A 27,982-nucleotide genomic window follows, 5' to 3' on the forward strand; every position below is an offset into this window, starting at 1 on the left:
CTGTCAGCCACATATAGAAGTAGATAAATACTTGCTCTACTTGCATAACATATGTATTGACTGTCCATGTTTTAATTTTAGTGATTTTTCTACTGTTAAAAAAAAAAAAAAGAGAAAATCCTTCATAGCATTTCCCATTTTAAGTGTGGCTATTTTGAATCCAATCCTGATGTAATTTCCTCCCCTAATCTCCTCTGCCTGATTTGCCCGCCCTTCACTGTAGAAAGTGCATTGTCTCAGCATGAGAAATATTGGCCAATCAGAGAAGAACAGAGGTGTGGGAGGGGAAAACAGGAAGGAAAGAGGCTTCAGCCAATCAGACTGCATTATTTAAGTCTGAGGGGAAGTAGAGAAGCAAAAAAAGACAACCCAGCATGCCCTGCAAGTTCTCTTTTGTGTAGCAAATTTTCTGTGTACCAAATAAGAGTCAGGTAAACTGGGGAATGATCATTAATCAACAAGAAAAGTAATAGTGATTTTAACTTTTGGATTGTCTAGTTAGCATCCTTATTACTTGTTTACCAGATAAAAATAAAGAATTGATTTTATGCCCGACAGATACTCTTTAAAAAGAGCCTGTCATGACAGGCTCTGTCCTTTTTGCCTCAAGTACTCTTTTTTTCAGGTCAAATTTATAGAAAAATAGTACTATCAAGATGATGAGCTTTTTCTTCCTTGCCCCTCCAGGCTGATCGCTATCTCACCATCCTCCATAATCTGCCCCGGAAAGTCGCGGCCAGTTGGCGTTGTCCAGCCGCACATGCTCCGCTCGAACATTCTGCTGCATAGTACTGCACAGGCGCAGAATGATCCTGGCGATGGGGGTGCGCATGCACAGTACCGTACGGACTTTCCCTGGCAAATTGCAGAGAATCCAGGCAATGCAGGAGGATGGCGAGGGAGCGATCAGCCTGGAGGGGGTTAGAGGAAGCCCCAGGTATGTATAATTTTTTTTTTCTATCCAACCCATATCGGGTTTCCTTTAAAGTTAACTATGGTAGGGACATTTGAATTGAGCTCAGCTGAGGGGCTTACTCAGCACGCTCTCTGTAAAGCCTTGTAGAAAATATGAGTGCTATATAAAGCTGCCATTCTACAGTGTATTATAGAAAGCATCCTGGCATTTCACACACACTACAGATACAGTGTGATTTGAGTATTACATTTCAGCTGGTGATTGTTCTTTATCCAGTCATTCCTCTGCTGCTGATGGCTCCTCTCTTAAATGCGGGATTGAATCGGTGTTCCATTGTAGCTGCCAGCTAAAATATTTTACTCTGTGATGAGCCTGTTTATTTCCACTGCATCACCTTGTTTGTAAAGTCTCACTGTAAAGATTTTAAAAGCCTAGCAAATAAACACAGGTCTGTGACATTTAAAAGGGACATGTCTGCTGCTCGACTTCAGGGACAATTAAAAAAGTTGGAATTGGTGTGTATTTTTATAGGCATCTGCCTAGTAAAAAGCTTCCAATTTATTTTCTGCTGGGCACAGATGGCCTTCTAATTGTAATGATTTCTGAGAGATAACCAATCAAGTGGTTTATGCCTACTGCCTTTTTGATATACAATCAATTTACTAAATACTGCGATAACCGAGGTGTTGAAAATGAACCGTCTATAGAGGGATTTGCATCAAAGGCAACTAGGCATTAGATCAGTAAAATATATAAAATAACCCTGTCTAAAGGGAGGTTTTTAAATAGTGTGGGCTGTTGTGAGTTGAGGGGCACCGACACGAAGCAGGTTGTTTTGGTGCTTGGTGCCAAACGCCGAAAAACTGGGTGCTGCTATAAGTGCTATACTAGGTGCCCCATCACAAGGGTAATTCGGAGTTCAGGCTATCGCTGGACCCCGAATTACTTCTCCTACCAAGTTGCTACGACTCGAAAGGGGGAATAGCATTTAGAGGCATTTGGCTTGGACCTAGACTTGTACTAGTTTTTCTCCTTTGATTCCCTGATGAAGCGGTATAGAACCTGCGAAACGCGTTGCATTGTGGAGTACTTAAATAAACAGTATCTTTGTTGAACTTTAATCAACACTGTCTGTGTTTTACTTGTTGGGGAGGTAAGCCCACCACTGCCGCCCTTTTTTAAACGTTTTTACTCTATCCTGGTGCCTCTGTTCGAGCTTTTCTTCATATTGCCAAGTCCACCCCTGTTGGAGGGGTGCTACCCCTTGTTTACTATCTACAGACAACGACTTCTTAACCTAAGTGGTGTCAGGTCATAACCTCCCCACCCGCCTATACAGTGGTTGCCTTTGTGGTAACCCACATTTGTGAGTATGAACTCTTATACACCTTACTACTACCAATTGCTTCTTGAACGTACTACACTATTTTGGGCTCTCTTGTTCCTTTTTATCATTCTGCAGGCTCATCATGGAATATATGTTCTTCCACTGTTTACCTAATTTCTTCATCTGGACGCTTAGGCACCTGAATTACAGTAATTTTAAAGAAACCCGGGCTGCACTGCTATAGCTGTACTTAATATAATGGCCTATGGCGGCACCCAAATAAGGCACTGCATGGTCGTGAGCGGGCTCCAAGATGACCTGACTCGAAGTAATGCACTTCCCGTCCCAAAAGGCCTGTACGATTTACTAACCTCCCTTAGGAGGAGATTCGCTTTTTATATTTTACTGATTTCAAGCTCCGAACCCTTTGAATATACCATTTAATCTTCTATAAATCTAAAAATGAATGCCCCCTGGATTCATATGCAGTATTTTTTTTTGCATTGACCATTGATCAGAAAAGGCTTTTATGTGGTCGGGGGAGAGGGTGAAATGGGCAAAGCGGTTCATGATTGAGTTGGCATTAGCTTTGTCCTGCAGTACAAAGCTATTAGCTGAAACAAGAGGAAAGGAAGCGCTCCAATAGTGCATTCACTTTTTATTATATTAAAACGCTAATGAAGTTGCACTTACACAAGATAAGTAGCATGTTCAAGGCCGCCAGCGAGTCCTCTCACAGCATCTGAGCTTGGCTAGAGCTCGAAGATGCAATGGAACGCCAGGAGGGACGGTCATAGGGCGGGGGCTCCTAATGTGATGCCATCTGACGGCACTACGCGTTTCGGTGCATATCCATGCCATCTTCTGGTGTGGCCTGCTCACCACTCTGCAGGGAGGGGGAAGAGAAATCCGGCCGCCTATCAGCTTGCTGGATTTACGGCCGTAGTTTGCTCAGCAATGCTCTGGATCCTATAAAGCAGCCATTCTCAACCTTTTTACCTTGGAGGAACCCTGAAAATAATTTTTGGATCCCTGGGAACCCCTGAATTTATTTTGCAGGAGGCATGGTCTTTAAAAGTAGGTGTGGCTGTTTATTTCACTACCCCCTATTACACTGCCACACATTATACTGCCTCCTTATCCTAGTGCTTTTTCTTAATGTGCTCATTATTATTTTGACCTCCAATTCGGTGCTTCTTTTTACTATACCCACTATTATAGTGTGCTCTATTATAACCCCCCTCACGATGGGGGAAAATGCCAGGGTACCCCTGCAGAGTACTCAAGGAACCCTGGTTGAGAAAGCCTGCTATAAAGCCTTCCCTCTCCTCTCTTGCTCTCCTAATTCTGGTGTTATTACTCTCTTTGTGTGTATTCGAGCAACTGGTAGAATACACATTCGTGAGCCCTAGAGATGACTGGTGGCTCTGTACTGCACATGCGTCTTCGGAAGCACTTGGGGACTCGAGGCGGCAAATTGAAATGGGGGTGACTGTGCTAAAATTAGGGGAACAAGAGAGGACAGGAAAGGCGCAATAGGATGCAGAGCCTTTCCTGTCCGTAGGTAAGTACTTGTTTTTTTTTCTGTTTGACGCTTTACATGTACTTTGCCTATGTTAAACCAGAGTTGAAAGTTGCATGATTTGTATGCATAATACATTAGATTCCTCAGACCATATTCCATGTGCCGGGGAAGTCATGTAAGCTCTTTCAGACGTCTCAAATTCCCTGCAAAATTTGGCATATTAAATTAAAATGTTAAAATGCTTAATTATGAAAAACCGCAAGGGATATGAGCTTTTTGCACATTTAGGCTGAGAATTAATTTGTTTTGCTCCTGCTGCCGACTTCATTACCATCAAACCATGTTTCATCTCGCTGTACAAGACACAATTCATTGGCTTTTTATAATAATACCCTGCAGGCCGCGGTTATGTTTTGAAATAATTCTGCCTAAGTAGAGTTTGATTGTAGTAATTGCTTCCAAAGTGATGGAGGCCGCAGATTATCTTTCTTCCCAAATTACGTTTGTCAATAGGTTTAAACTATTGATATGTATTTATTCTTTCAAACGTCTGCCTTATTGAATTTCCCAAGCGTAAATGAACTGCATTAATATAAGAAAGGGGAGAGGGTGGAAAAGTCTGCAGTTTCCTACAGAAAGGTGACTCGGAGTTCAGCCATTTACATAATGTAATAAATGTGGCCCCCTTTGGAAAATAAATACAACTTTCCTAACCCCTTGTATTTCATTTTCTCTCTGAGACTCAAGAAGGGACCAGCGTACCTGGACACATAAAACGGCATTCTTGTGAATCCTTTTGATGGGTTGACTTGCTCTGGTCACAATCTGGATATATTTTATAACACACCTGAACTAAATGTATAGGAAACCAGAGACAACAGATACTTGCCTTCTTATACATACCTGGGACTTCCTCCAGCCCCATTGGCATGGATCGCTTCCACGCCGCTGTCCTCCGCTGCCTGCAGCTCTGGTATCGGGTCCCATAACTTCCTCCAGTTGCAGCAAGTTTGCGCAAGAGGAAGTGCACTGTTTACGTATCCGTAAATAGCCCACTTCACTTGCGTCTGGCTGGCCCCAACTGGAGGAAGTAACGGGACCCGGTACAGAAGACGGAGAAGTCTGAGGATGGCAGTGTGGAAGCGATATGTGCGCATGGGGCTGGAGGAAGCCCTAGGTATGTATAAAAAAGGCAAGTATCTGTCATCTCTGGTACTTTAAATAGACGTGCTGGCTATACCTCAGTGTCTCCATAATCTGAGTCCCCTCAGCATAGCCAGCCTCCTCTCTGTCTTCTTGTTTTACCTCCCTCCCACCCCAGTTTTGTGTGACTGGTGCCTTCCCGGTACACTTGTGTTGCCCTCTTCATGCATGCTTCCCAACAGCTGTGTGCGCATACACAGAACACTGTTGGACGCAGTTGTTGTGCACATTTTACACTGGGGGGACTGCGCCAGGGGTGGCCAATAACGACTACCTCAGCCAACAACAGGTGTGTGTGTGGCAGCCACCTACCTGCAAACGTTATGCTCAGCAGATCTCACCTCAGCCGCCCTGCCCAGCAATGTCGCACAAGGGGATCAGTCCCTTGATCCCCGACGGGCGACATCCGTCCAAGGTGTGTACGCACCATAATACATTATGTAAACCAGGTGGAAAAGTTCCCTCTCTATCCAGGAGGGAAGCAGATGACTTTCTCCCCTTTGTTTTTGTCCTGTAGCCAACAATATCATCAGTTAGCTTCAGTGAGGTGTAAATATGCATTCAAAGGACAGCAGGACAGTCTTATAATATTTCATATTCATTTTTCCACCGTGTTTAATGCATAAGAGCAAAAATTTTACTTTGAGTGTACTCACACTCTAATCTATATTTTTTTTTCAGCAAAAAATAACTACTGTTCATATCTTGCAATGCTAAATAGAGCAAATAGGAAGAGTCATCTATTGTCTTAACACAACAGTTAATATCAGTTGGATGGTTTGCATTATGATGACTGTATGAATTGCAGACATACAGTAATGGGAATTTTCATGTCTTTGAAAACAAGCTACCTAATTTATTTTGGGTGGCAAAGTGTTCACTGGCTGCTATAACATTTATTGCACCAGAATGTACTGTTGTTGATTAGTACCAAAATCAGAGTCCGTCTGCTTGAAATTAGGGCACAGTGTGGCTTTGTACAGATGCCGACTTCAGTGGGCCATCTGGCACTTTATAATGTGATTTAGCTTCCCAGATTGTTGTTAATTTCTTGCAACATTTCATTTTGCATTGAGGAACACGCAGACAATATGTCTGATGGCAGCCATGTTGTCCATTTACTTCCTAATGTGGAAGTTGAAGCATAGAGCTCTGTAGGCTTGCTATGTTTTCCCATTCAAACCAAACCTTAAAGCGGACCCAAACCAAACATTTTTTTTAATTCAAAATATTTAGTTGCACCACTCTGACACATACAAAGATAAACAAACACTCCTTCTAACCTATGATCATTTCAGTGCATGCTTTTCACCCTTCTCTTTTCATAACTAGGGTTATACAGGTGGCAGCCATTAGCAATTCCTCCATTGCCGGACACCATCTACTCCACCAGTTTGCCGGGAAAATCCCGGCAATTTGAAAGGAAGGGAGGGGTTCATCCAATAAATGTAAAATATTTTATATTTGTCATCATGCAGCTGAAAAAATATTTATTATTATAATTTAGAAAATAGATTTTGTTTCTGAAATCTTGTATTTTTAATTTGGGTCCACTTTAAGGCTCGGTCCACACTTGTCCAGTTGTAGATCGGATCCATTTCAAACGGATCCGTTATTCCTAAAAACTGAAGCAAAACTGATCAGTTTTTCAAAATGTTGTCCTTTTGTAGCATACGTTTCCAGTCCGTTTAAACGTATGTCCTTTCTTCGTGTGTGTATCTATTGGACAAGACATGGGGTTGAGGGGTGGAGCAGGCAGTAGGCAATCCATTTTTGCCTCTGTTTTGTGTGCAAAAGTTCTCTGTGTAGAGGGAAATCCGTTTTTGTATTGCCTTTCATTGCGCCTGCGTGTATCCGGGGTTCGTGAAAAACCTGGAAATCCGGACTCTCCCTTCAGTTTTTCAAACCGGATCGCCCAAGTGTCCGTTTTTGAAGTGTTTGAAGACGGCCGCTATTTTTAACATTGGTATTCGTGCTTCAGGCTTTGGTCCGGGACAAAAAAACTGAGCCACGGATCAATTTTTAAAGCAAGTGTGAACCGACCCTTAGTCCTCTTATAACCTATTACAGAGCGGTTGTGATGACCTAGTCATTGTGTTTTTGTGTCTGGTGCCAGAGGCTACTTTGTGATGTTATTTAGGAAATACAGTATAAGTGTGCTTCAAAAATGTCCAGCATTAGATGCCCATTGAAACTTCCACCTGATTTCAGACACATCAGGCAATGGTGTGTATGTGGGAACCTTAAAGGACAACTGTAACATAAAGGGTACGGAGGCTGCCATTTCTATTTTCTTTTAAGCTGATCCTCCGCCTCTGATGCTTTTAGCCATAGACCCTGAACAAGCATGCAGCAGATCAGGTGTTTCTGACATTGTCAGATCTGGCAAGATTAGCTGCATGCTTGTTTCTGGTGTGATTCAGACACTTACTGCAGAAAAATAGACCAACAGGGCTGTCAGGCAGCTGGTATTGTTTAAAAGGAAATAAATATGGCGGCCTCTTTATTCTTCTCACTTCTGGCTTGACCAAGGACGACTTACTAAATGGGCACTGATTTTTAGGAGGAGGAGGATAGATACAATTGTTTATCACATCCGTTTATTTTCACCTCGGGTGTCCTTTAAAAAGGTATATTAACTAATATATGACAGGAACCCTTTGCAGGTGTTTTGGATTAATTACGGTAGCTGATTAGAGTCTTTGAGCCTAGAATACTTTGAGCCTAGAATATTAAACATTTTCACAATAATCTAATGGTTTTAGATTTTGGGGTTTTCACAAGCTATAAGTCATAATCATCAAAATTATAACAAATAAAGGATTGAAATATCTCGCTTTGCATGTAATGAGTCCATTTCATATATTCGAAACTTTTCATTTCAGTAATTGAATTACTGAAATGAAACGTTTCGCCTGTACATGTTGCTGATCATGTGGTGAGAGAAATGTGTTTCAGAATATAAAAATCTCTGACTACTATGCCCTGTCAAGGGGAGCTTTAAGTCTTAGTGCTTTAATAGATGGGAATATGTATTAGGTCACAGATTTACCCTCAACACATGAGCCCTCTGTAAGATCATTGCCATGTTCTAAGCTCCACCTCAGGCTATGTATCCTTATCCTTTTCAGGAAAATGACTTTATATTGGATTACGTGATAAGTTGCTCAGGCCCTGACGCAGTAAAGCAGCTCCAAATCAGTGGCATAGGGATCACCAGAGCAGCCGCTATGGAGCCAGTAGCGAGGGGTAGCCCAGTGTAAGCGGCCAGTGTGGATAAGGGGGCCCTCAGCAGGCCTCATATCTGGTTTCCTGTACTGGAGGGGGAATTTATTTCTGCCTACCTTTTCTGCTTGGCCCCTCTGGCTCCCTATACTGGGAGGTAACATCAGGCTGCCCACACGGTGGGGTATACTATTTCTATTTTCCTATACTATGGGGACCTTTTCTAGCTACCTACACATTGGGGGGCTTCTGTCTAATACTGGGGGTACCTCTGGCTATTGATTATGGTGGGCTGCTTAATAGTAGGGGAGGAGCACAAAGGTATGGGGGGGCAAACAACATTTTCCTTTGGGGCCCCATCATTTCTAGCTAAGTCCCTGGTCCAGATCATAATATTTCCACCCCAGTGTTTTACAGCCTGCATCAGCTTTGCCTGGTGAAACGATGTCCCCACTTATAGATGATCTTCCAAACGCTGAAATGATATATATGTTACGGCCAGAACCCGAAGTGTGGCCACTTCTAGTTCTGGCCAGCCACTTCGGGTTCTGGCCGGCCAATGTGCAAAGTGGCCGCAGCGCAGCGGCCAATGTTAGAAATGGAAAGTTTACATTTATTTTACAGCCGTCTCGCTGCGGCCAAATGTATTAAAAGTTGCTTAATTTAATTAAATATAGCCGACGGCAATGTGATAGATGAAGCCGCCGGCTCTCGCACTGCCTCCTCCTCCTCTCCTCCTCCCCCCCGCCTCTCTCCTCTCCCTGCCTCCTATACGACATACGGAGCAGCCGGGCGGGGACACGCGTGTCCCCGAGAGTCGTTCGTCGCGGCAGGGGAATCCTGCCGTTCCTGCAGAGCGGGTGCTGGCAGAAGCAATGTCTGCAGCCTCCCCGCTCTGCTTCCCCTGCCGCGACGAACGACTCTCCCGGCGGCTCCGTATTGTATGGAAGGCGGGGACAAGGAGAGAGGCGGGGGGGGGGGGGGAGAATCGGGGGGGAGGCAGTGCGAAAGCCGGCGGCTTCATCTATCACATCGCCGCCGGCTATATTTAATTAAATTTAAGCAACTTTTAATACATTTGGCCGCAGCGAGACGGCCGTAAAATAAGTGTAGCTTTGCATTTCTAACATTGGCCGCTGCGCTGCGGCCACTTCGCAAATTGGCCGGCCAGAACCCGAAGTGGCCGGCCAGAACTAGAAGTGGCCACACTTCGGGTTCTGGCCATAACATATACACACGCCAATGTTTACAAATCCCTTCTCAGACTCCTTGGCATCAATAACCCACTTTTGTGAAGGTCTCAGAGAGATGTTTTGATCTAGGCATGGCGATGGCAAACATTCCAGCAGCAAAGTGCAACTTAAAGAGAATCTGTATTGTTAAAATCACACAAAAGTAAACACACCAGTGCGTTAGGGGACATCTCCTATTACCCTCTGTCACAATTTCGCCGCTCCTCGCCTCATTAAAAGTGGTTAAAAACAGTTTTAAAAAGTTTGTTTATCAACAAACAAAATGGCCACCAAAACAGGAAATAGGTTGATGTACAGTATGTCCACACATAGAAAATACATTCATACACAAGCAGGCTGTATACAGCCTTCCTTTTGAATCTCAAGAGATCATTTGTGTGTTTCTTTCCCCCTGCAGCTATCTTCCACTGAAGTGTCAGGCTGTTTCTTCCTGCAGAGTGCAGACAGCTCTGCCTGTATGTAATTCCTCAGTATGTGAAAGCTCAGCCAGCTCAGAGGAGGATTTATCCAGCTTGTAAAAGATAATAGAGCAGAGAGAAGCTGCACTAATCTAAATAACACAGGCAGTGTGCAGAGAGGGGCCAGGAGGGGGGAGATGCATCACAGAACCACAACACTGAAGAACTTGGCAGCCTTCCAGACACAGGCTGACAAGACTGACAAGAGAGAGATAAGTTGATTTATTACAGAGATGGTGATAGTAGAACGTGCTGCAGTAAGCCAGAACACATTAGAATAGCTTTTGGAACTTGTAGGATGATAAAAAACAGGATGCAATTTTTGTTACGGAGTCTCTTTAAACTAAATGTCTCAAGTTTAAATAAGACAGGTTCTTGTAATATCCTCTCAAACAATTTTATATTCATTTGTACCCAATTGTAATTTTAGGTATTTGAAGTAGTGATAAATATAGGGGTTGTACTTCCTGTATATATTTGAATATTCTATTTTTACTTGAGTAAACAGGTAAAATGGTTGACTTGGACTATAAACCTAGAGAACCTTTACTCTCTTATCTCTCCAGCTAAACAGCTTCTGCTCTTGTCTTCAGAATCACCTTTATTCACCAAGTACGCCAATTGGGGTGCTTGAAATTTATCGTGGTTCGCATGGCAGAGGCAGTACAACATATGAAATACGTATAAAACGTTACTTTACAAAAAGATTACATTCATACCAGCATGAGATAAAACAATAGAGAAGGCAAAAACCTTAGAGCGAGCATTGAACCTGTAGGTTGAAATGACACAGGAGTGCAGTTCTGGGGGAGGGGTGGGGGGTGGATGGGTGAGGGCGTGAGTTCAGCAGGAGGACTGCTAGGGAGAAGAATGTGTTCCTTTGCCTGGTGAATCTGAAGCGGCGTCCCGAAGGAAGGGGCTCGAAGTAGCTCCTGCCTGTTTGGGAGGGAGGGGTCATGCAAAATCTTGGTGGCCCTCGCCCTCATTCTTGTGGTATGGAGTAGATATTTTCCACTGCGTTGATCACTCTGTGGAGTTTGTACTTATTGGTGCACAGAGAGAACAGGAGTGGGGACAGTACGCACCCTTGCGGGGCACCAACTTTAGTGGTACTCTCGCTGGAGATTCAGTTACCAAGCTTAACCTGTTAAATTTTGCTTTAAAGGAAGTCTTTGGCCCATTCTTATTCTGTTGATCTCCCAAACTCTCCTTCAGTAATGTATCAAGTGTGCTCCCATTCACTAATATACTAAGGTGTTCCACCATTCAGTGAATAAAGTGGAGAAATTTTCCCATCACTTCCTCTACCAGGCCTGCAATATTTTCCCACCCTAATGCAGAGTAACAGTCAAGTGGTAAACCAGCAATCTTTTTTTAGTCCACCTTCAGTTGTTCTCTTTTCAACCTCTGACTCCTCCCTCTCCATTAGTTTTGATGTGTCTTCTGGGTTTTTCTTCTGTAGCCTTTGTGTTCCACAGCCAGCTCTGTTCACCCAATCTCCGAAGATGTGTACTGCACATGTCACACGCATGCACTATACACATCTCTAGAGATTGGGGGAATTGAGTTGGCCATGGCTGAGCCTATGAGTTGGCCATGGCTGAGCCTTTGAGTTGGCCATGGCTGAGCCTGTGAGTTGGCCATGGCTGAGCCTGTGAGTTGGCCATGGCTGAGCCTGTGAGTTGGCCATGGCTGAGCCTGTGAGTTGGCCATGGCTGAGCCTGTGAGTTGGCCATGGCTGAGCCTGTGAGTTGGCCATGGCTGAGCCTGTGAGTTGGCCATGGCTGAGCCTGTGAGTTGGCCATGGCTGAGCCTGTGAGTTGGCCATGGCTGAGCCTGTGAGTTGGCCATGGCTGAGCCTGTGAGTTGGCCATGGCTGAGCCTGTGAGTTGGCCATGGCTGAGCCTGTGAGTTGGCCATGGCTGAGCCTGTGAGTTGGCCATGGCTGAGCCTGTGAGTTGGCCATGGCTGAGCCTGTGAGTTGGCCATGGCTGAGCCTGTGAGTTGGCCATGGCTGAGCCTGTGAGTTGGCCATGGCTGAGCCTGTGAGTTGGCCATGGCTGAGCCTGTGAGTTGGCCATGGCTGAGCCTGTGAGTTGGCCATGGCTGAGCCTGTGAGTTGGCCATGGCTGAGCCTATGAGTTTTCCTTGGGGAAGGCAGACGTGCTGTGGTGCCATAAGGTTATCACTGCAATCCGTAAAGGGTGCTACTGCCTCAGGTGCTCCCATTGGAGCTGTGCTAGTCAGAATGATTTAATGTTACTTCCAGAGCCTCGCAGGGACAATATTTTATGTTATATCAAAAGTCTACTTTTATCCTCCCACTGGGAGTATGTACTGTGCCACAAGTCTGTAGGGAACTTAAATTCCTGTCAGTAATGATTTATTGATTAAAAATGAAAACGAGTATAAATTATTTTTCAAATCTGAATTTTACAGAACAAATTTATCAGTCTACTATGCACATGTTTGTTCAAAAAGAAACTTAGCAAGTTAACATAAAAAAGGGGGTGGGGGGATTATTATTATTATTATTATTATTATTTAGTATTTATATAGCGCCGACATATTACGCAGCGCTGTACAGTGTATATATATATATATTATCTTGTCGCTAACTGTCCCTCAAAGGAGCTCACAATCTAATCCCTACCATTACCATATGTCTATATTATGTAGTGTAAGTACTGTAGTCTAGGGCCAATTATTATTATTTTTTTTATTTTTTATTTTTTTATTTTTTTGGGAGCCAATTAACTTATCCGTATGTTTTTGGAACGTGGGAGGAAACCGGAGTGCCCGGAGGAAACCCACGCAGACACGGAGAGAACATACAAACTCTTTGCAGATAGTGCCATGGCTGGGATTCGAACCAGGGACCCAGCGCTGCAAGGCGAGAGAGCTAACCACTACGCCACCGTGCTGCCCAAATAAGGGGATAAGCACCCTGTGCTTCAAAGAGTTTAGAGAAGTCACAGATGCTATCTTCATACCTGCCCCCAGATAAATAAAGGCATAGACACGGGAAGTGGAGAACATTGCAGCTCCTTTAGCTATTAGAAACCAGGAAAAACAGCAGAAAAAAATGATGCTTGGTTTACTTTAAGGCTCATACTCGCCAAGTTTTCACAAGATCATAGTTACATAGTTATTTTGGTTGAAAAAAAACATACGTCCATCGAGTTCAAGCAGTACAAAGTACAACACCAGCCTGCTCCCTCGCATATCCCTGTTGATCCAGAGGAAGGCGAAAAACCCTTACAAGGCATGGTCCAATTAGCCCCAAAAGGGAAAAAAATTCCTTCCCGACTCCAGATGGCAATCAGATAAAATCCCTGGATCAACATCATTAGGCATTACCTAGTAATTGTAGCCGTGGATGTCTTTCAACGCAAGGAAAGCATCTAAGCCCCCTTTAAATGCAGGTATAGAATTTGCCATAACGACTTCCTATGGCAATGCATTCCACATCTTAAATGTAACATTGTTTAACTAAACTTAGTTAAACGATCTTTAGCGACGTGCGGCGGACCCCATCCTGACAGATCCCATTGCGGACTCCTAAACTAATTACAGTGATCATTCAGTCTCATTTGCGCTTGTTGTTTCTTCCCACTGTATGCGATTGCAGAATAAGGATCGGGGATCGCTAGTCTGTCGTATCAGTTGACAGGTAGCTGTCGACTGACAGCTACCTGACAGTTGATGTAGTAATTGTTGATTGTAAAGTGTACCAGAGCTGAGCTAATATAAAAGTTTTATACATACCTGGGGCTTCCTCCAGCCCCATGCTCACGGATCGCTCCCACGCCACCATCCTTAGTCTTCTCCAGCTCCAGTACGGGGTCCCGTAACTTCAGCCAGTCTGCGCAAGAGAAGTGTGCTCTCTACGTATAAAACTTTTATATTATCTTAGCTTTGGTGTCCTTTAAATTAATGATTATTGATAATCCCGTTATTGATAGAAGTTTGAGATAGTTTTGACATAAATTCTGTGCCAAATTTTTGTACACTCAAAACTCCACAGAGTGCCTGAAAAGTAGGAAAAACTGCTTATTTATAAAATAACAGAAGGTATATATTTCAGTATTCTTCCTATAACTATTTCCACATCTTTGCGAGGAGGATGAAGTGAAAAAGGTTCCGTTACTGCAATTGGTTCTGCCGGTTGACTACTTTTATGGCCCTGCATGGCGTGTCACGTTGTCACGGGTTAGAAAAGGACAACAGTGTTTCATCTCATAGATTCCTTCTATTCTTCTGCCTTCCATACGTGTATCACCAGAAGAGTTGCTTTCAGAAACCACAAAGAATACTGGATCATTTAAAGGAACCCCCTGAATAAATTTACATTGATGATGTATGTATTTTCCTGGTTGGAAGTGCCCCCAGTTGTCCCTCGACTCCATGTGGCCCCACACTTCATGGTACCCATTGCTTTGTGTTTACAAAAACATTGTAGCTTACATGAAGCTGAAAAAATACCTACCGTCTACTATCTGTAGATTTGATATTTACCTGGGGCTTCCTCCAGCCCCATAAGCACATCTGAGTCCCTCCCCGTCCTCCGTGGTCTGCCGTTCAGCCACAATAAGCCCTATTTCCTGGTTCAGTCGCATCAGTAGGGCTCTTCTGCGCATGCTGAAAGTGTGGCGTAACAAATGCTGCCATGTAACAACATGAAATTGCAGTTGAAAGGCGCTCGAGGACTAGCAGATGGGAGCCTGTTCTGACCACCAACAAGCGCACACTTCAGCATCCCTTGTGAGAGAGGCCTTAGGCTTTGGGTATCTAGTATAATCCTATTTAAAATTAAGTCTGTAGACACAATAGTTTGTTTATTTTTACTACAGTTTCCATTTAAAGACCGCAAGCTTTTTGGTGAAAAAACACTTATTGAGGAGAAAGGAAACAAATGAAAGCTGAACTGAAGTTCGAATTTGGGCTACATAGATAAATCTAGAGAGTCGAAGATTTGATTTTGTTTCTCTACTCAGAATCTTTATTTATGCATAGAAAATCCAAGTGGAACTGCTCTAGAAGTGTGCGAGCACGCATCCAATTTAGATTGGCAAATCATTGGCAAATCTTACAACTTCCATGTAGTATGAGGGATGACAGATTTTGAATACTATTAACAGATTGTATAGGTAAACTCTCATACTACAAGGAGGTGCTAAAATTGGCCAGTAATTGGCCAATCATAATCGGAAAATTGGATGTGTGTATGCATCCTAAAGTCTGGTCTTGCTCATTTTTGTTGATTCTGACTCTTTGGGACCAAATAAACTTTAGCATGCCAAATGTGTCTGTCAATCTCTTCTTCTTTGAGGTGTTGCATAGGCATGTTCATAGATTCACCTATACTGTCTATCCATCTTAAGGTGGCCACACACTATACAATAAAATGATCTGATTTTACAGCAATTCGATGAAATTGATCGTATCTCCCAAATATATCGAAAGCTTTTTTTTTTTTTTTTTTTCATTCGACTGAAAAATCCGATTGGATTTCCTGTTCTTTGTTTTTTTTTCGGAATGCCAAATATTTCTCTTCAATTTTTTAAAGATTGTATGGTGTGTGTTAGATTGTCAATTTATTAATATACACACCCTAGCAATTTTCTCAGAGATTCCAATCAGTTTTATCATGATTGGGGAAAAATGTATAGGGGCACTACAGCAAAAAACTGTAAAATTGAAAATATGTGCAAGCATATACAAATAAGAAGTACATTTCTTCCAGAGTAAAATGAGCCATAAATTAGGTAGGTAGTAGAAATCTGACAGCAGTGACAGGTTTTGGACTAGTCCATCTCTTTATAGGGGATTCTCAGGGATATATTTATTTTCAAAAGCACTTAGTGAATGGCAGTTGCTCTGTCCAACTGCCAAAAAAACTGTGTAGCGAGCAGGGAAAGCTAACCAGCATCATTGTTTAAATCCTTTTTAGGCGATATATTTATAAAGAACTAGCTGATTGCCCGGCGTTGCCCGGGTATGTATTTGGCTGGTTTTGGCTCCGCATACTTTTTCTAACCCTAAGGGCTCTTTCACACCAGAGCCCTTTTTCAGCGTTTTAACGCAAAGTCTATACTTTGCGTTAACCTAGGTAAAAGGAAAGTCCATAGACTTTCATTTTACCTTTCACACCCAACACTGCGTTTCGATGCGTTGCGGTACGACGCACCCGGGCGCATTTTATCGTCGGGAATCAGCGTTTCCCCTTCGGGGTTAATTAACTACTACCGCCGCTACTCAGCGTCGCACTGCAGATTCCCGATGACACGCCACAACGCGTGCATGTGTAACCGGACTAACACACAATTACTCAATGACCAAGTTTGTGAGCATTGCGGTCTTTGGCATCAATAATTTGCATTGAAATGAAAAAAATCTGATTGTCTGTAGCTTCACCCCCTTTTCTGAATTTGAACCCCAGTCACCCAATAACCAACTGTACCAGGTTTGAGGCCTGTGCCATTAACAGTGCAAGAATGGCAGCAATTAAATATTCCCCTTGAAAAGCAATAGGTGAAACTTGGGTCACTTTTGTAGGCTCCACCCACTTTTCTGACTATTAATCCCAGTCACCCAGTGACCAACTGTGCAAAGTTTAAGAACCCTGCCATTAACAGTGTAAGAATGGCTGCAGTTTACATTTTCCCAGTGAAATTTGTATTTGTCTCCACCCACTGATGACCCGGCGTTACCCGGGTATGTATTTTGTGAGCATTGGGGTCCTTGGCATCAATAATTTGTATATTCCAATAGAAATTAAACAAATAAGATTGGCTGTTTGTGGCTTCGCCCTCTCTCCAGCATTTGAACCCCAGTCACCCAATGACCAACTGTAGCAGGTTTGAGGCCTCTGCCATTAACAGTGTAAAAATGGCAGCAATTTAAATATTCCACTTGAAAATCAACAGGCGAATTTTGATTGGCTATTATAGGCTCCACTCACTTTCCCATATATGAATCTGGGCAAAGTTTGGGAATAAACAGCCATAAACAGTGTAAGAATGGCTGCAGTTTGCATTTTCCCAGTGAAATTTGTTTTTGGCTCCGCCCACTGTTTGTAACCTGGACACACAGTCACTCAATGACCAAGTTTGTGAGCTTTCGGGTCCTTGGCATCAATAATTTGTATTTTCCCATGAAATGAAACAAATCTGATTCTCTGTTTGTGGCTCTGTCTCCTTTTCTGAATTTGAACCCCAGTGACCCAATTACCAACTGTACCAGGTTTGAGGCTTGTGCCATTAACAGTGCAAGAATGGCAGCAATTTTAATATTCTCCTTGAAAAGCGACATGTGATTTTTTTTTTATTGGCATTTTTAGGCTCCACCCACTTTTCTGAATATTAATCCCTGTCACCCAGTAACCAGCTGTGTAAAGTTTGAGAACCCTGCCATTAACAGCGAAGAAAGGCTGCAGTTTACAATTTCCCAGAAAAATCTGTTTTTGACTCCACCCAGTTTTTGTAACCTTGACACACAGTTACTCAATGACCAAGTTTGTGAGCTTTTGGGTACCTGGCATCAAAATTGAGTGACTGGAAGCAGTTTATTCAGCAAAGAAATCTGTCTGTTTGTGGCTCCACCCCCTTACTGAATTTGAACCCCAGACACTTAACGACCGACTGTAGCAGGTTTGAGGCCTCTGCCATTAACAGTGTAAAAATGACTACAGTTTCAATATTCCCCTTGAAAATCAATAGGTGAATTTTGATTTACTCTTGTAGGCTCCACCTACTTTTCCGAATAAATTAATCCTAGTCACCCAGTGACCAACTGTGCAAAGTTTGAGAACCCTGCCAATAACAGTGTAAGAATAGCTGCAGCTTACATTTTCCCATGAAAAAAGTTAGTTGTTTTTGGCTCCGCCCACTATGTGTAATCTTGATATAGTCACTCAATGACCAATTTTATGAGCTTTGGGGTCCTTGGCATCAATAAGTTGCATTTTACCATTGAAATTAAACAAATCTGATTGGCTGATTTTGGCCTGCTCCCTTCAGAATTTAAACCCCAGTCTCCCAGTGATTTTAGGCCTCTGCCATTAAGAGTGTAAGAATGGCAGCAATGTAAATATTCCCCATGAAAATCAAAAGGTGAATTGTGATTGGCTGCTGTAGGCTCCACCCACTTTCCTGAATATTATTCCCAGTCATCCAGTGACCAACTGTGTCACCTACCCACTCAGTCTGAGAACCCTGCCAATAACAGGATGGCTAAAATCAATCTAACAAATCTGATTGGCTGTTGTTGCTCCACCCCCTTTAGTGAATTTGGACCCCAGTCACCCAATGACTGACTGTATCAAGTTTGAGGCCTCTGCCATTAACAGTGTAAGAATGGTAGCAATGTGAATATTCCCCTTGAAAATCAAAAGGTAAATTTTGATTAGCTGTTGTAGGCTCCACCCACATTTCTGAATATTCATCCCAGTCACCCAGTGGCCAATTGTGTAAAGTTTGGGAACCCTGCCATGTTACACATTTAGTTGTTGGCCCCGCCCACTTTTTCTAACCTTGACATACAGTCACTCAATTATCAAGTTTATCAGCTTTGGGGTCCTTGGTATCAATACTTTGTATTTTCCCATTGAAAAATAAACAAATCTGGTTATTTGTGGCTCCGCCCCCTTTCTGAATTTGAACCCCAGTGACCAATTGTACCAGGTTTGAGGCATCTGCTATTAACAGTATAAGAATGGTAGCAGATTAAATGTTCCACTTGAAAATCAAAAGGTGAATTTTTATTGGCTGTTGTAGGCTCCACCCACCTTCCAAAATCTTAATCTCATTCACCCAGTGACCAACTGTGCAAAGTTTGAGAACCCTGCCATTAACGGTGTAAGAATGGCTGCAGTTTTATATTTGACCAGTGAAATTAGTTTTTGGCTCCACCCACTTTTTGTAACCTTGACACACACAGTCACTCAATGACCAAGTTTGTGAGCTTTCAGGTTCCTGACATCAAAAATGTGTGAATGGAAGCAGTTTATCCACCAAGGAAATCTGATTGGCTATTTGTGGCCCCGCCCCTTTAGTGAATTTGAACCCCAGTCACCCAATGACCGATTGTAGCAAGTTTGAAGCCTCTGCCATTAACAGTGTAAGAATTTAAGCAGTTTAAATATTCCCCTTGAAAATCAATAGGTGCATTTTGATTGGCTGTTGTAGGCTCCACCCACTCTCTTGAATCTTAATTTCATTCACCCAGTGACCAACTGTGCAAAGTTTGAGAGCCCTGCGATTAACAGTGTAAGAATGGCTGCAGTTTACATTTTCCCATTAAAAATGAGTGGCTGAAATTTGATTGGCTGTTTTATGCTTTGCCCACTTTTCCTGGATTTGTAACTTCAGTCACCAAGTGACCAACTGTGCCAAGAGTGGGGACTCTGGCTTGATTACTGTGAGAATGGCAGCCTTTTAAATTTTTTCCATTGACTTGAATGGATGAAATCTGATTTGCTGTTTTTAGCTCCGCCCACGTGTGCAGGGGGCCGCGAGACCCCCAGAACCTATCATCCCAGGTAGTAAGGGATCTGCATACCAAGTTTCGTTCAAATCGGTCAAGCCGTTTTCGAGTGATACACACACGCACACACACACCCACACACCCACATACGATTTTATATATATATAGATAAAAGCCTTGCTGAGAATCAGAAGAGATGGACTATTCCAAAACCTGTCACTTCTGTCAGATTTCTATGGCCTACTGTAAGTGACAACATTGTAGGAGAAAAGTAATTTATGGCTCATTTTACTCTGGAAGAAACCTACTTCTTATTTGTATAAATTTGCACATATTTTAAATTCTACAGTTTTTAGCTGTAGTGCCCCTTTAACATAGGTGTGTTCATTGGTCATTTTGTACATTGGTCATTTTTTTGAAATTTTACAATCAGTTACAAAAATTGATTGCAGTTCTTAAATTGAACAGATATTTAAACAATTGTATGGTGTGTGGCCACCTTTAAAGGGAACCTTAACTGCTGCGGAAAAATAAATTCACTTACCTGGGGGCTTTCCCAAGCCTCCTGCAGCCGTCCTGTGCCCGCGCCGGTCCTTCGGTGCCCTCCGGTCTCCCTCCGCCGCTAAGTTTCGATTTCGGACGACTGCCAGTCGTCCTCGGGCCTCTTCCGCATTCCTTGTCGTAAACTGCAGTAAAGCGCGTCCGCATGACGCGTTTGGCGTCATGCGGACGCGCTTTACTGCAGTTTACGACAAGGAATGCGGAAGAGGCCCGAGGACGACTGGCAGTCGTCCGAAATCGAAACTTAGCGGCGGAGGGAGACCGGAGGGCACCGAAGGACCGGCGCGGGCACAGGACGGCTGCAGGAGGCTTGGGAAAGCCCCCAGGTAAGTGAATTTATTTTTCCGCAGCAGTTAAGGTTCCCTTTAAGGGGCCCATACACTCAGACGATTTTCTGGCCGACCGATCGATCCCGATCGATTGATCGTTTGCAAATCGGTTGGCCAATCGACCGATCGATGGCCGATTTCGATGGATTTCCATCGAACTGGCTGGGTGGAAAATTTAGGTCGATCTGATGAGATTACTTATCAGTTTGCATTGGCCCTAATGGAAATCTAATGGCAAAAAAATGCCATCAGATCGAATTTCAATAGATTTCAAACTGAAATCTATTGGAACTCTATCCTGGTAAAAAATGTTCTAAAAACGCATCAGATAGATCATCAGATGAATTTCTTATCTATCTGCTGCCAATCGGACGAGTGTATGGGCACCTTTAGCCTCTGTCATTCTCATCTTTTGCCTTTTCTTCCTTTTTTTATGGCAAATTAAGAAGAAAGCCTGGTACACACCTTCAGTTTCAGTTTAGCCAATCTCTGACCAATTTTACAATCTCCATGTAGTATGAGAGTTTATCTACACAATCTGCTCATAGTATTCAAATTCTGTTGCCTCTCATACTACATGGAGCTGGTAACATTGGCCAATTAAAATTGAAAGTGTGTACCAGGATTCTGACCAATAGGTATAGAACAATAGCTACTGATATGCTGGCCTGATTGAGAGGTCATTGCCCCACCCTCTGTACCAATTTTTGTTATCCAAGCTGTCATTTGCTCTCCCATAAAGTACTTCCTTGACTGTGAAAAAAAAATGTGGGCTACATTGTGTTTCAGTTTATATCAAATATCCTTTTTGAAAGTAGCTTTGCATTATAGGTTACTTGCCCCTTTAAGAACATTAGCCGGGTTTAACATATCTATTAATGCTGAATATGCTGCAGATCTAATGTCATGTGTAATATTAAAGAGCCTTGATATGCATTGTCATCAATATATTGCTGTATTGCCCAAACCCCCAGCGCAATCATATTTTATTGTATTCATTACAGTTACTTAAGAAGTAAAACAAATGGAAATGCCTCTCTGCACATTTAGCTTGAAGTCCATTGTGCTGCAGCTGTGGAAAGAAAATCTGCTTACTGAATATTTAAATTTTATTTTTCAACAGAAAGAACTCTGCAATATGATCCTGGATTGCTGCGCTCAGCAGAGAACGTATGAGAAGTTCTTTGGCTTGCTCGCAGGGGTAAGTTAATTGTCCTATTATTCCGTTTCTTAACTTTTAACTCTTAAGACTCTTGGACTTAACATGGACGTGTTCAACCATTGCTGAAATAGGAAGATACATTTACTTTTTTTTTTTTTTCTTCAAATTGGCTCAAGTGAAACCGTATTGAAGAGTCGAAAGTCTGGTACACAGGTTATAATTTTCTGTCAGGTCGACGGATCAATACGATAATTTCTGACCGCTCCGATCCCATCCCGATGGAAAACGCAATAGATTTTGAGTACGGTAGTTTTTAATGGAAAATTGATAGCGCTATCGATGAGGAACAGTTTGGACGTCTACATACTATGCAACTTCTTATCAGATTACTTGTCCATCTAATTGAAAATGCCTGGTACACACCATGCAATTTCCTATGAGATTGATGGGTCGATTATTTCCGACAGATCCGATCTGATTTCTGATGCTTTTTGTGATCGATTTTCTGATCACTTCTATACAAAGGCCATCAGAAAATTAATCGGAAATCATATAGGACCTGTCGGAAATAATGGATTCGACCTGTCTGTCTTATTGGAAATTGTATGGTGTGTACCATAATGCATCAGACAAATGGGTCATATGGATTATTCCTGACAGATCCAATCTGGTTTCCGATCGTTTTTCTGATTGATTTTTGTATAGTTGGAAAATAGATCAGATCGGACATGTCGGAAATTATCGATTTGACCCATCTGACAGTAAATTGCATGGTGTGTACCAGGCATTAGGCTGGGTACAGATGTCAGATAAAAATCTTTGGCAGGCGAGGATACAATCTTTCGCATAGGTTTGTCGTGAAGGTTTGAAAGACTGATTGATCTAAAGATGCTATATAAATGCAGATTATCAATTCATGCAAAAGACCAGAGAATTGCTTTTGTAGTCCGTGTGCTCAACATGCAATTTTCTGTGTGTGGGTTTGTAGAATTTTGTGCGTGTGCGTGTGTGTGTGTGCTTAGTTTTTCATAGTAAGTGGAAGGCGTAAGCTGGCCATACACTGGCCCGATTTTCCGCCGTTTCGACAGCAGATGCGATCACTGGGATCGAATCTGCTGCCAATCGTTTGCGCTAAACGCACCCGCCAATCTGATTTCCTTCTGAAATCGGATCGGTCCGTTGATCGCACGTGCGGGAAATTACCGTCGATTGCCCGCGGGTAGGGAGCACGTTGCTAGCGGCGGCCGATCCGATCAGGTATACATTACCTGTGCTGGCTCCCGGGCATCTTCTACGCGCTGCACCGCTCTGTTCCTGGATCCATCCCAGCGTACATTAACTTCCTGTGTCACTCCAGTGACCAGGAAGTTAAACTAGAGGGCGCTCTATTTGAACTACCTGGTCACGGAGTGACACAGTGTACGCTGGGATGCGGTGCAGGGTGCAGCGCGGTGAAGAGGACCCGGAGCCAGCTTCAGTTAATGTGTACGGGGGGAGAGAGGGGGGGCAGACGTCAGGAGCAGCTCAACAGATTGTGATCGGTTTCAGGCTGAAATCGATTCACAATCTGTTTGCAGTAAAGGCAGCCATACGATCCCTCTCTGATCAGATTCGATCAGATAGGGATCTGTCAGTTGGTCGATCTAATGGCAAATCGACCAGTGTATGGCTCCCTTTAGAGTGTATGGTAGCTTTTTATTGTAAGGCTTGGTTCACACAGACGGTGCTGCGATGGTAAACGATGGCCATGGTGCTTGTCGTTTAATGCTGGAAAGTTGTGTGATTTTAAAAATGCACAAAAAAAGCTAATGCGTTTTTCGTGTGGGGCTATTGGCTTCAATTGCCTGTGCAATCTGCGAGTTTTGGTGTCCATGGCAAAACGCACACAGTCGCATCCAGTGTGTTTCCTGCCTAAAGCGTTGCCTATACTTGTATGTGCAACATTTTGGTAGGTTAGCTGCTCTCTATGCACATAGCTCTTCTGTTTCAGCATATGCACATTATAATGTAAACTTCTCCACAGAAAAGACTTAAAATTAGACTTGAGCATTTGTCTTGTGAAGGATTTACAGTAACAATGTTGCATAATTTAGAGAATTGTTCACGGCTTGCCCTGTGACAAACCTTTGTTAATCTCCCTCTGTGTTATTCTAGCCCTGAAGCGTTTCATCAGTGTGTATTCACAGTGTTATTGTGCCTGCATTGCTTTCTCCTCCAGCGTTTCTGTTTATTGAAGAAAGAATACATGGAGGCCTTTGAAGGTATTTTCAAAGAGCAGTATGACACCATCCACCGGCTGGAAACCAACAAATTAAGAAATGTGGCCAAGATGTTTGCTCATCTCCTCTATACCGACTCTATTCCGTGGAGTGTAAGTATCATGCTTATGGCTGCACTGCTGCTATACTGGTGCCATTTGTCTCTATCCAGTCTGTAGAATCCTGCCATTGTTTTTACACTACTTGGAAGTAGCATTACAATTCCCACTTAGTCAAAAACGTTCCTTATGGCCTACCTTTCAAATATGGCTTTTTATTTTTTGCAATTAAAAGAAAAGCTATGGCTTCTATTCACAAAGGGCTGTTTAATTTTAAAAAAATCATGTCGGTAAAATACCACATTCTGTATTTTAGACCTTTTTTTTTCCCGAATTCACAAAAATGTTCACCGTGCAGTACATAATGTTATCCTATGTGCATTTGGGTTAAGTAATGTCATTTGTGTATAAATCACAATCCCCCCCCTCCCCAATCTGATCACAGTCCAGCAGTGCTGGGAACTGTCATTGCATTCATATGCTATATACAGTTTATCAAAAAGGTATTCAGGGGGGGAAATTGGCTATCTTCTACTTGCAATCAATGAAGCTTGCACATAGAAACTATTTGCTGTTTAGTGTCATCTCCCGCAGTAAGGGAACAAATAAGTCTGGGAGCTAGTGATTGATAACCAAATTATTCACGCACATTTAATTATGTAGTGTGTGTTTCATGTTTATCCTAAAGCTGAAGTTGAATAATTGGCATGCACCTTCCAAAGTGACAGTATAAAAAGTGATACATTTTCAAGTATCTTCCAATTTTCATTCTGTCCTCTTGTTTACAAATATCATTCAGGTCTTTACCTGTATTCCTCTCTTATTCTGTAATATACAGTAGCAAGAAAAAGTATGTGAACCCTTTGGAATTATATGCTAATCATGTGACGCTCGGTGTAATGGAGTGCACACGCAGCAGAAAGGGGACAGCGTGCTTCTGAGCCTCTCACTATGCGCCGGCCAGAAGCAAGGGGGAAGGACATACTGCGCACACAGGGCGCAGTATGTCCGGGGTAAGGGTCATGCTACGCACACACATGCGACAATGATCGTTCGTTGAGAACGACGAACGAACTTTTAATTGATGAAAGAACGACCTAAGTAAAGTTAGTTTTAAACGGTGTGTAACGATCTGATCGTTAGAACGAACGTTACATCACATAAATCAACTATTGCGCCTGCGCATAAAAATGAGAAGTTTCACTGAGAAATAGTGAAATGCGCATGTCAAGCCTAGTACGAACGACAGTTTCCAACGATGTACTACTTTTGCAAACGATCGTCGTTGGTTAAAATCCGCCGAGACAGAACTTTCTTTTGTAGCGATTTGGCTCGTTCGTCGTTTGCCTTAATAGTCGGTGGTTAGTTTTTTGTAACGATCGTCATTGGTAAAGATCGGGGAACGATCGTTACAAACGACTATAGTCGCATGTGTGTACGCACCTTTAGGAAAGTCGCCGGACACCGGCATTTATAAACTAAGAACAGCGGCAGACGGAGGGGGGCTGGAGGCACGGAAGGTATGTACTCCTTATACCCTACACAGTGCTGCAGTCAATTTTACCACAACCGTTCGGTTGTGGTATCCTTTAATCATAGGTCTTCTGAGAGCTCTTTTGTGCGAGGATTCATTCACATCAGGCAATGCTTCTTGGGGAAAAGCAAACCCAAAACTAGTATGTGTTTTGTTTTTTGTTTTTTATAGGGCAGGGCAGCGGTAACCAACATCTGATCCCATTGATTGGACTCCAGCTGGCTTACACCTTGCTCCAAATAGCTAGATGTCATTAGTCTAGGGCAGTGGTCCTCAAACTAAGGCCCGCGGGCCGAATGCGGCCCCCTGAGGCTTTTTTACCGGTCCCCCACACACAAAATGTATTACTTATAGATGCGGTCAGCTACATCTTTAACCACCCTGGCGTTCTGATAAGATCGCCAGGGAGGCTGCGGGAGGGTTTTTTTTTAATAAAAAAAAAACTATTTCATGCAGCCAACTGAAAGTTGGCTGCATGAAAGCCCACTAGATGGCGCTCCGGAGGCGTTCTTCCGATCGCCTCCGGCACCCAGAATAAACAAGGAAGGCCGCAATGAGCGGCCTTCCTTGTTTTGCTTAGATCGTCGCCATAGCGACGAGCGGAGTGACTTCATCGACGTCTGCCGCCTCCGATCCAGCCCTTAGCGCTGGCCGGAACTATTTGTTCCGGCTGCGCAGGGCTCGGGCGGCTGGGGGGACCCTCTTTCGCCGCTGCTCGCGGCGGATCGCCGCAGAGCGGCGGCGATCAGGCAGCACACGCGGCTGGCAAAGTGCCGGCTGCGTGTGCTGCACTTTATTTCATGCAAATCGGCCCAGCAGGGCCTGAGCGGCAGCCTCCGGCGGTGATGGACGAGCTGAGCTCGTCCATACCGCCAGGCTGGTTAAATATTGGTGGTCCACATGTAGAATAGCAATGCTGGCACCACCCATCCACATTGGAAGTCAGAAAGCAGTAATTCGCTGGTTTCCAATCAAATTCCACATCAGATGACACTGCTGTCCACTTTGACTTCAGGTTGTCTCCTGGGTATCCTTCACTGTCTGGCCCTCAAAGACATCATTTTATGTATATTCCGGCCTCCCTGCAGTCTGAAGTATGTTGACCCGGCCCTCGACTCAAAATGTTTGGAGACCCCTGGTCTAGGGGTTCACATACTTTTTCCACCTGCACTGTGAATGTTTACATGGTATGTTCAATAAAAACATGGAAACATTTAATTATTTGTGTGGTATTAGTTTAATCAGACTGTGAGTGTCTATTGTTGTGACTTAGATGAAGATCAGATCACATTTTATGACCAATTTGTGCAGAAATCCATATTATTCTAAAGGGTTTGCATACTTTATTTTCTTGTACTGTATGTATTGTTTCCTATGGTAGCTGCCTGCCTTTTATTATCTCTGTTTCTTACAGTTTGACTTGGCAGATGTTATAAAACTAGCCACTTGTTTCTTTGCTTTCCTATAGAAGAAAAGCAGCACTGTAGACTTGATAAAGTGGAATTTAATTGATTTAGAGAAAAGCATATACTGTATTTCTACATCTGTTGCTATTTATAAGTGCAGTAGAAGCAAGGGCAAACGTAGTGAGATCTATATTGGCAGCAAACTGTCAGCATAAACCTCTGAGCTTCAGAAGTTTCTGATTTCTGCCACTGAGCCCAGCTCTCTGCATGTCACACTGTCCCATTTTTCTTGCAACTTTGAGATTACAGAGGTGAGGTGGGGTCAGCCTCTGGCAGAATGCTGGGCTGCTGAGACTGAGTTTCTCAACCTCTGCCATGGCAGAATAGATTTTCATAGCTGTTAGCTTACTTCACAATCATAAATCTCCAGGAAAATTGTCCCACAACAAGAACTGATTTAGTATTTTAAAAGTTGTTAGGTTTTTTCCTCATTTGGGAATATTGTTTTCACTATTGAATATAACAGGTTTATGCGTATTACAGGTCCTTGAGTGCATAAACCTCAGTGAGGAAACAACAACGTCTTCCAGTCGTATATTTGTGAAGATCTTCTTCCAGGAGCTGTGTGAATATATGGGCCTCCCGAAACTCAATGCTCGACTTAAGGATACGTGAGTACTTGCTTTTGTGGTTTGTGAACAAGTTCCCTCAACATGGCTCAGTTTCGTCATCTAAAACCTGTTACACAACTTCAATTTTGTTTAGCAATCATTGATCAATTGTATCACCTCCGTATAGTATGAGAGCTCACCTACACAATCTGCTTTTGATATTCAAAACCTTCGTTCTACATGGAAGTGGAAAAATTGGCCAGTCAAAATAAACGGATTGTGATAGGCTTTCTGCTTGAAATCTTTGGATAGAAAGATAAAGTAAAATATCCTGTTTATCAGATGTAATCTTTCTGTACTCCTGCATGTGCCAAGTAAAAGTATCCCTGTTGTTGTAATTAATCTTTGAATACCATGCTTGTAATGCACTTTAAAAGATTGCTGAAAACAGCATCTTTGTTATTAAAAACACCAGGCCATCATTTAGTGACTTCAACTGGACTTCCTGAGGCTTTTTTCCTGCCTCCCCACTGTGTTAACAATGATAAGTAACAAAGCTCAGGCATTTAAACTTTAAAGTAGGTTATCTAAAAATCTATGACTAATTTTAATTAAAAGCACAGTTATTGGTGGCATATATCTACAGACATGCTGAAAATTGTGACATCT

General features: G+C 42.9%; 1 protein-coding gene across 1 annotated transcript in view; it reads left to right on the forward strand.

The window, feature by feature from the left end:
- Window positions 1-27,982, forward strand: part of CWC22 (CWC22 spliceosome associated protein homolog) — a 143,666-nt gene that overhangs the window by 86,962 nt on the left and 28,722 nt on the right. The window contains exons 14-16 of the mRNA XM_068245424.1: window positions 21,407-21,484; window positions 23,664-23,816; window positions 27,246-27,373. Coding sequence (XP_068101525.1) covers window positions 21,407-21,484; window positions 23,664-23,816; window positions 27,246-27,373 — 359 coding nt within the window. The remainder of the gene's footprint in view (window positions 1-21,406; window positions 21,485-23,663; window positions 23,817-27,245; window positions 27,374-27,982) is intronic.

The sequence above is a fragment of the Hyperolius riggenbachi genome, chromosome 7 (genome assembly GCF_040937935.1).
Source record: "Hyperolius riggenbachi isolate aHypRig1 chromosome 7, aHypRig1.pri, whole genome shotgun sequence".
In the NCBI taxonomy this organism is placed as follows: domain Eukaryota; kingdom Metazoa; phylum Chordata; class Amphibia; order Anura; family Hyperoliidae; genus Hyperolius; species Hyperolius riggenbachi.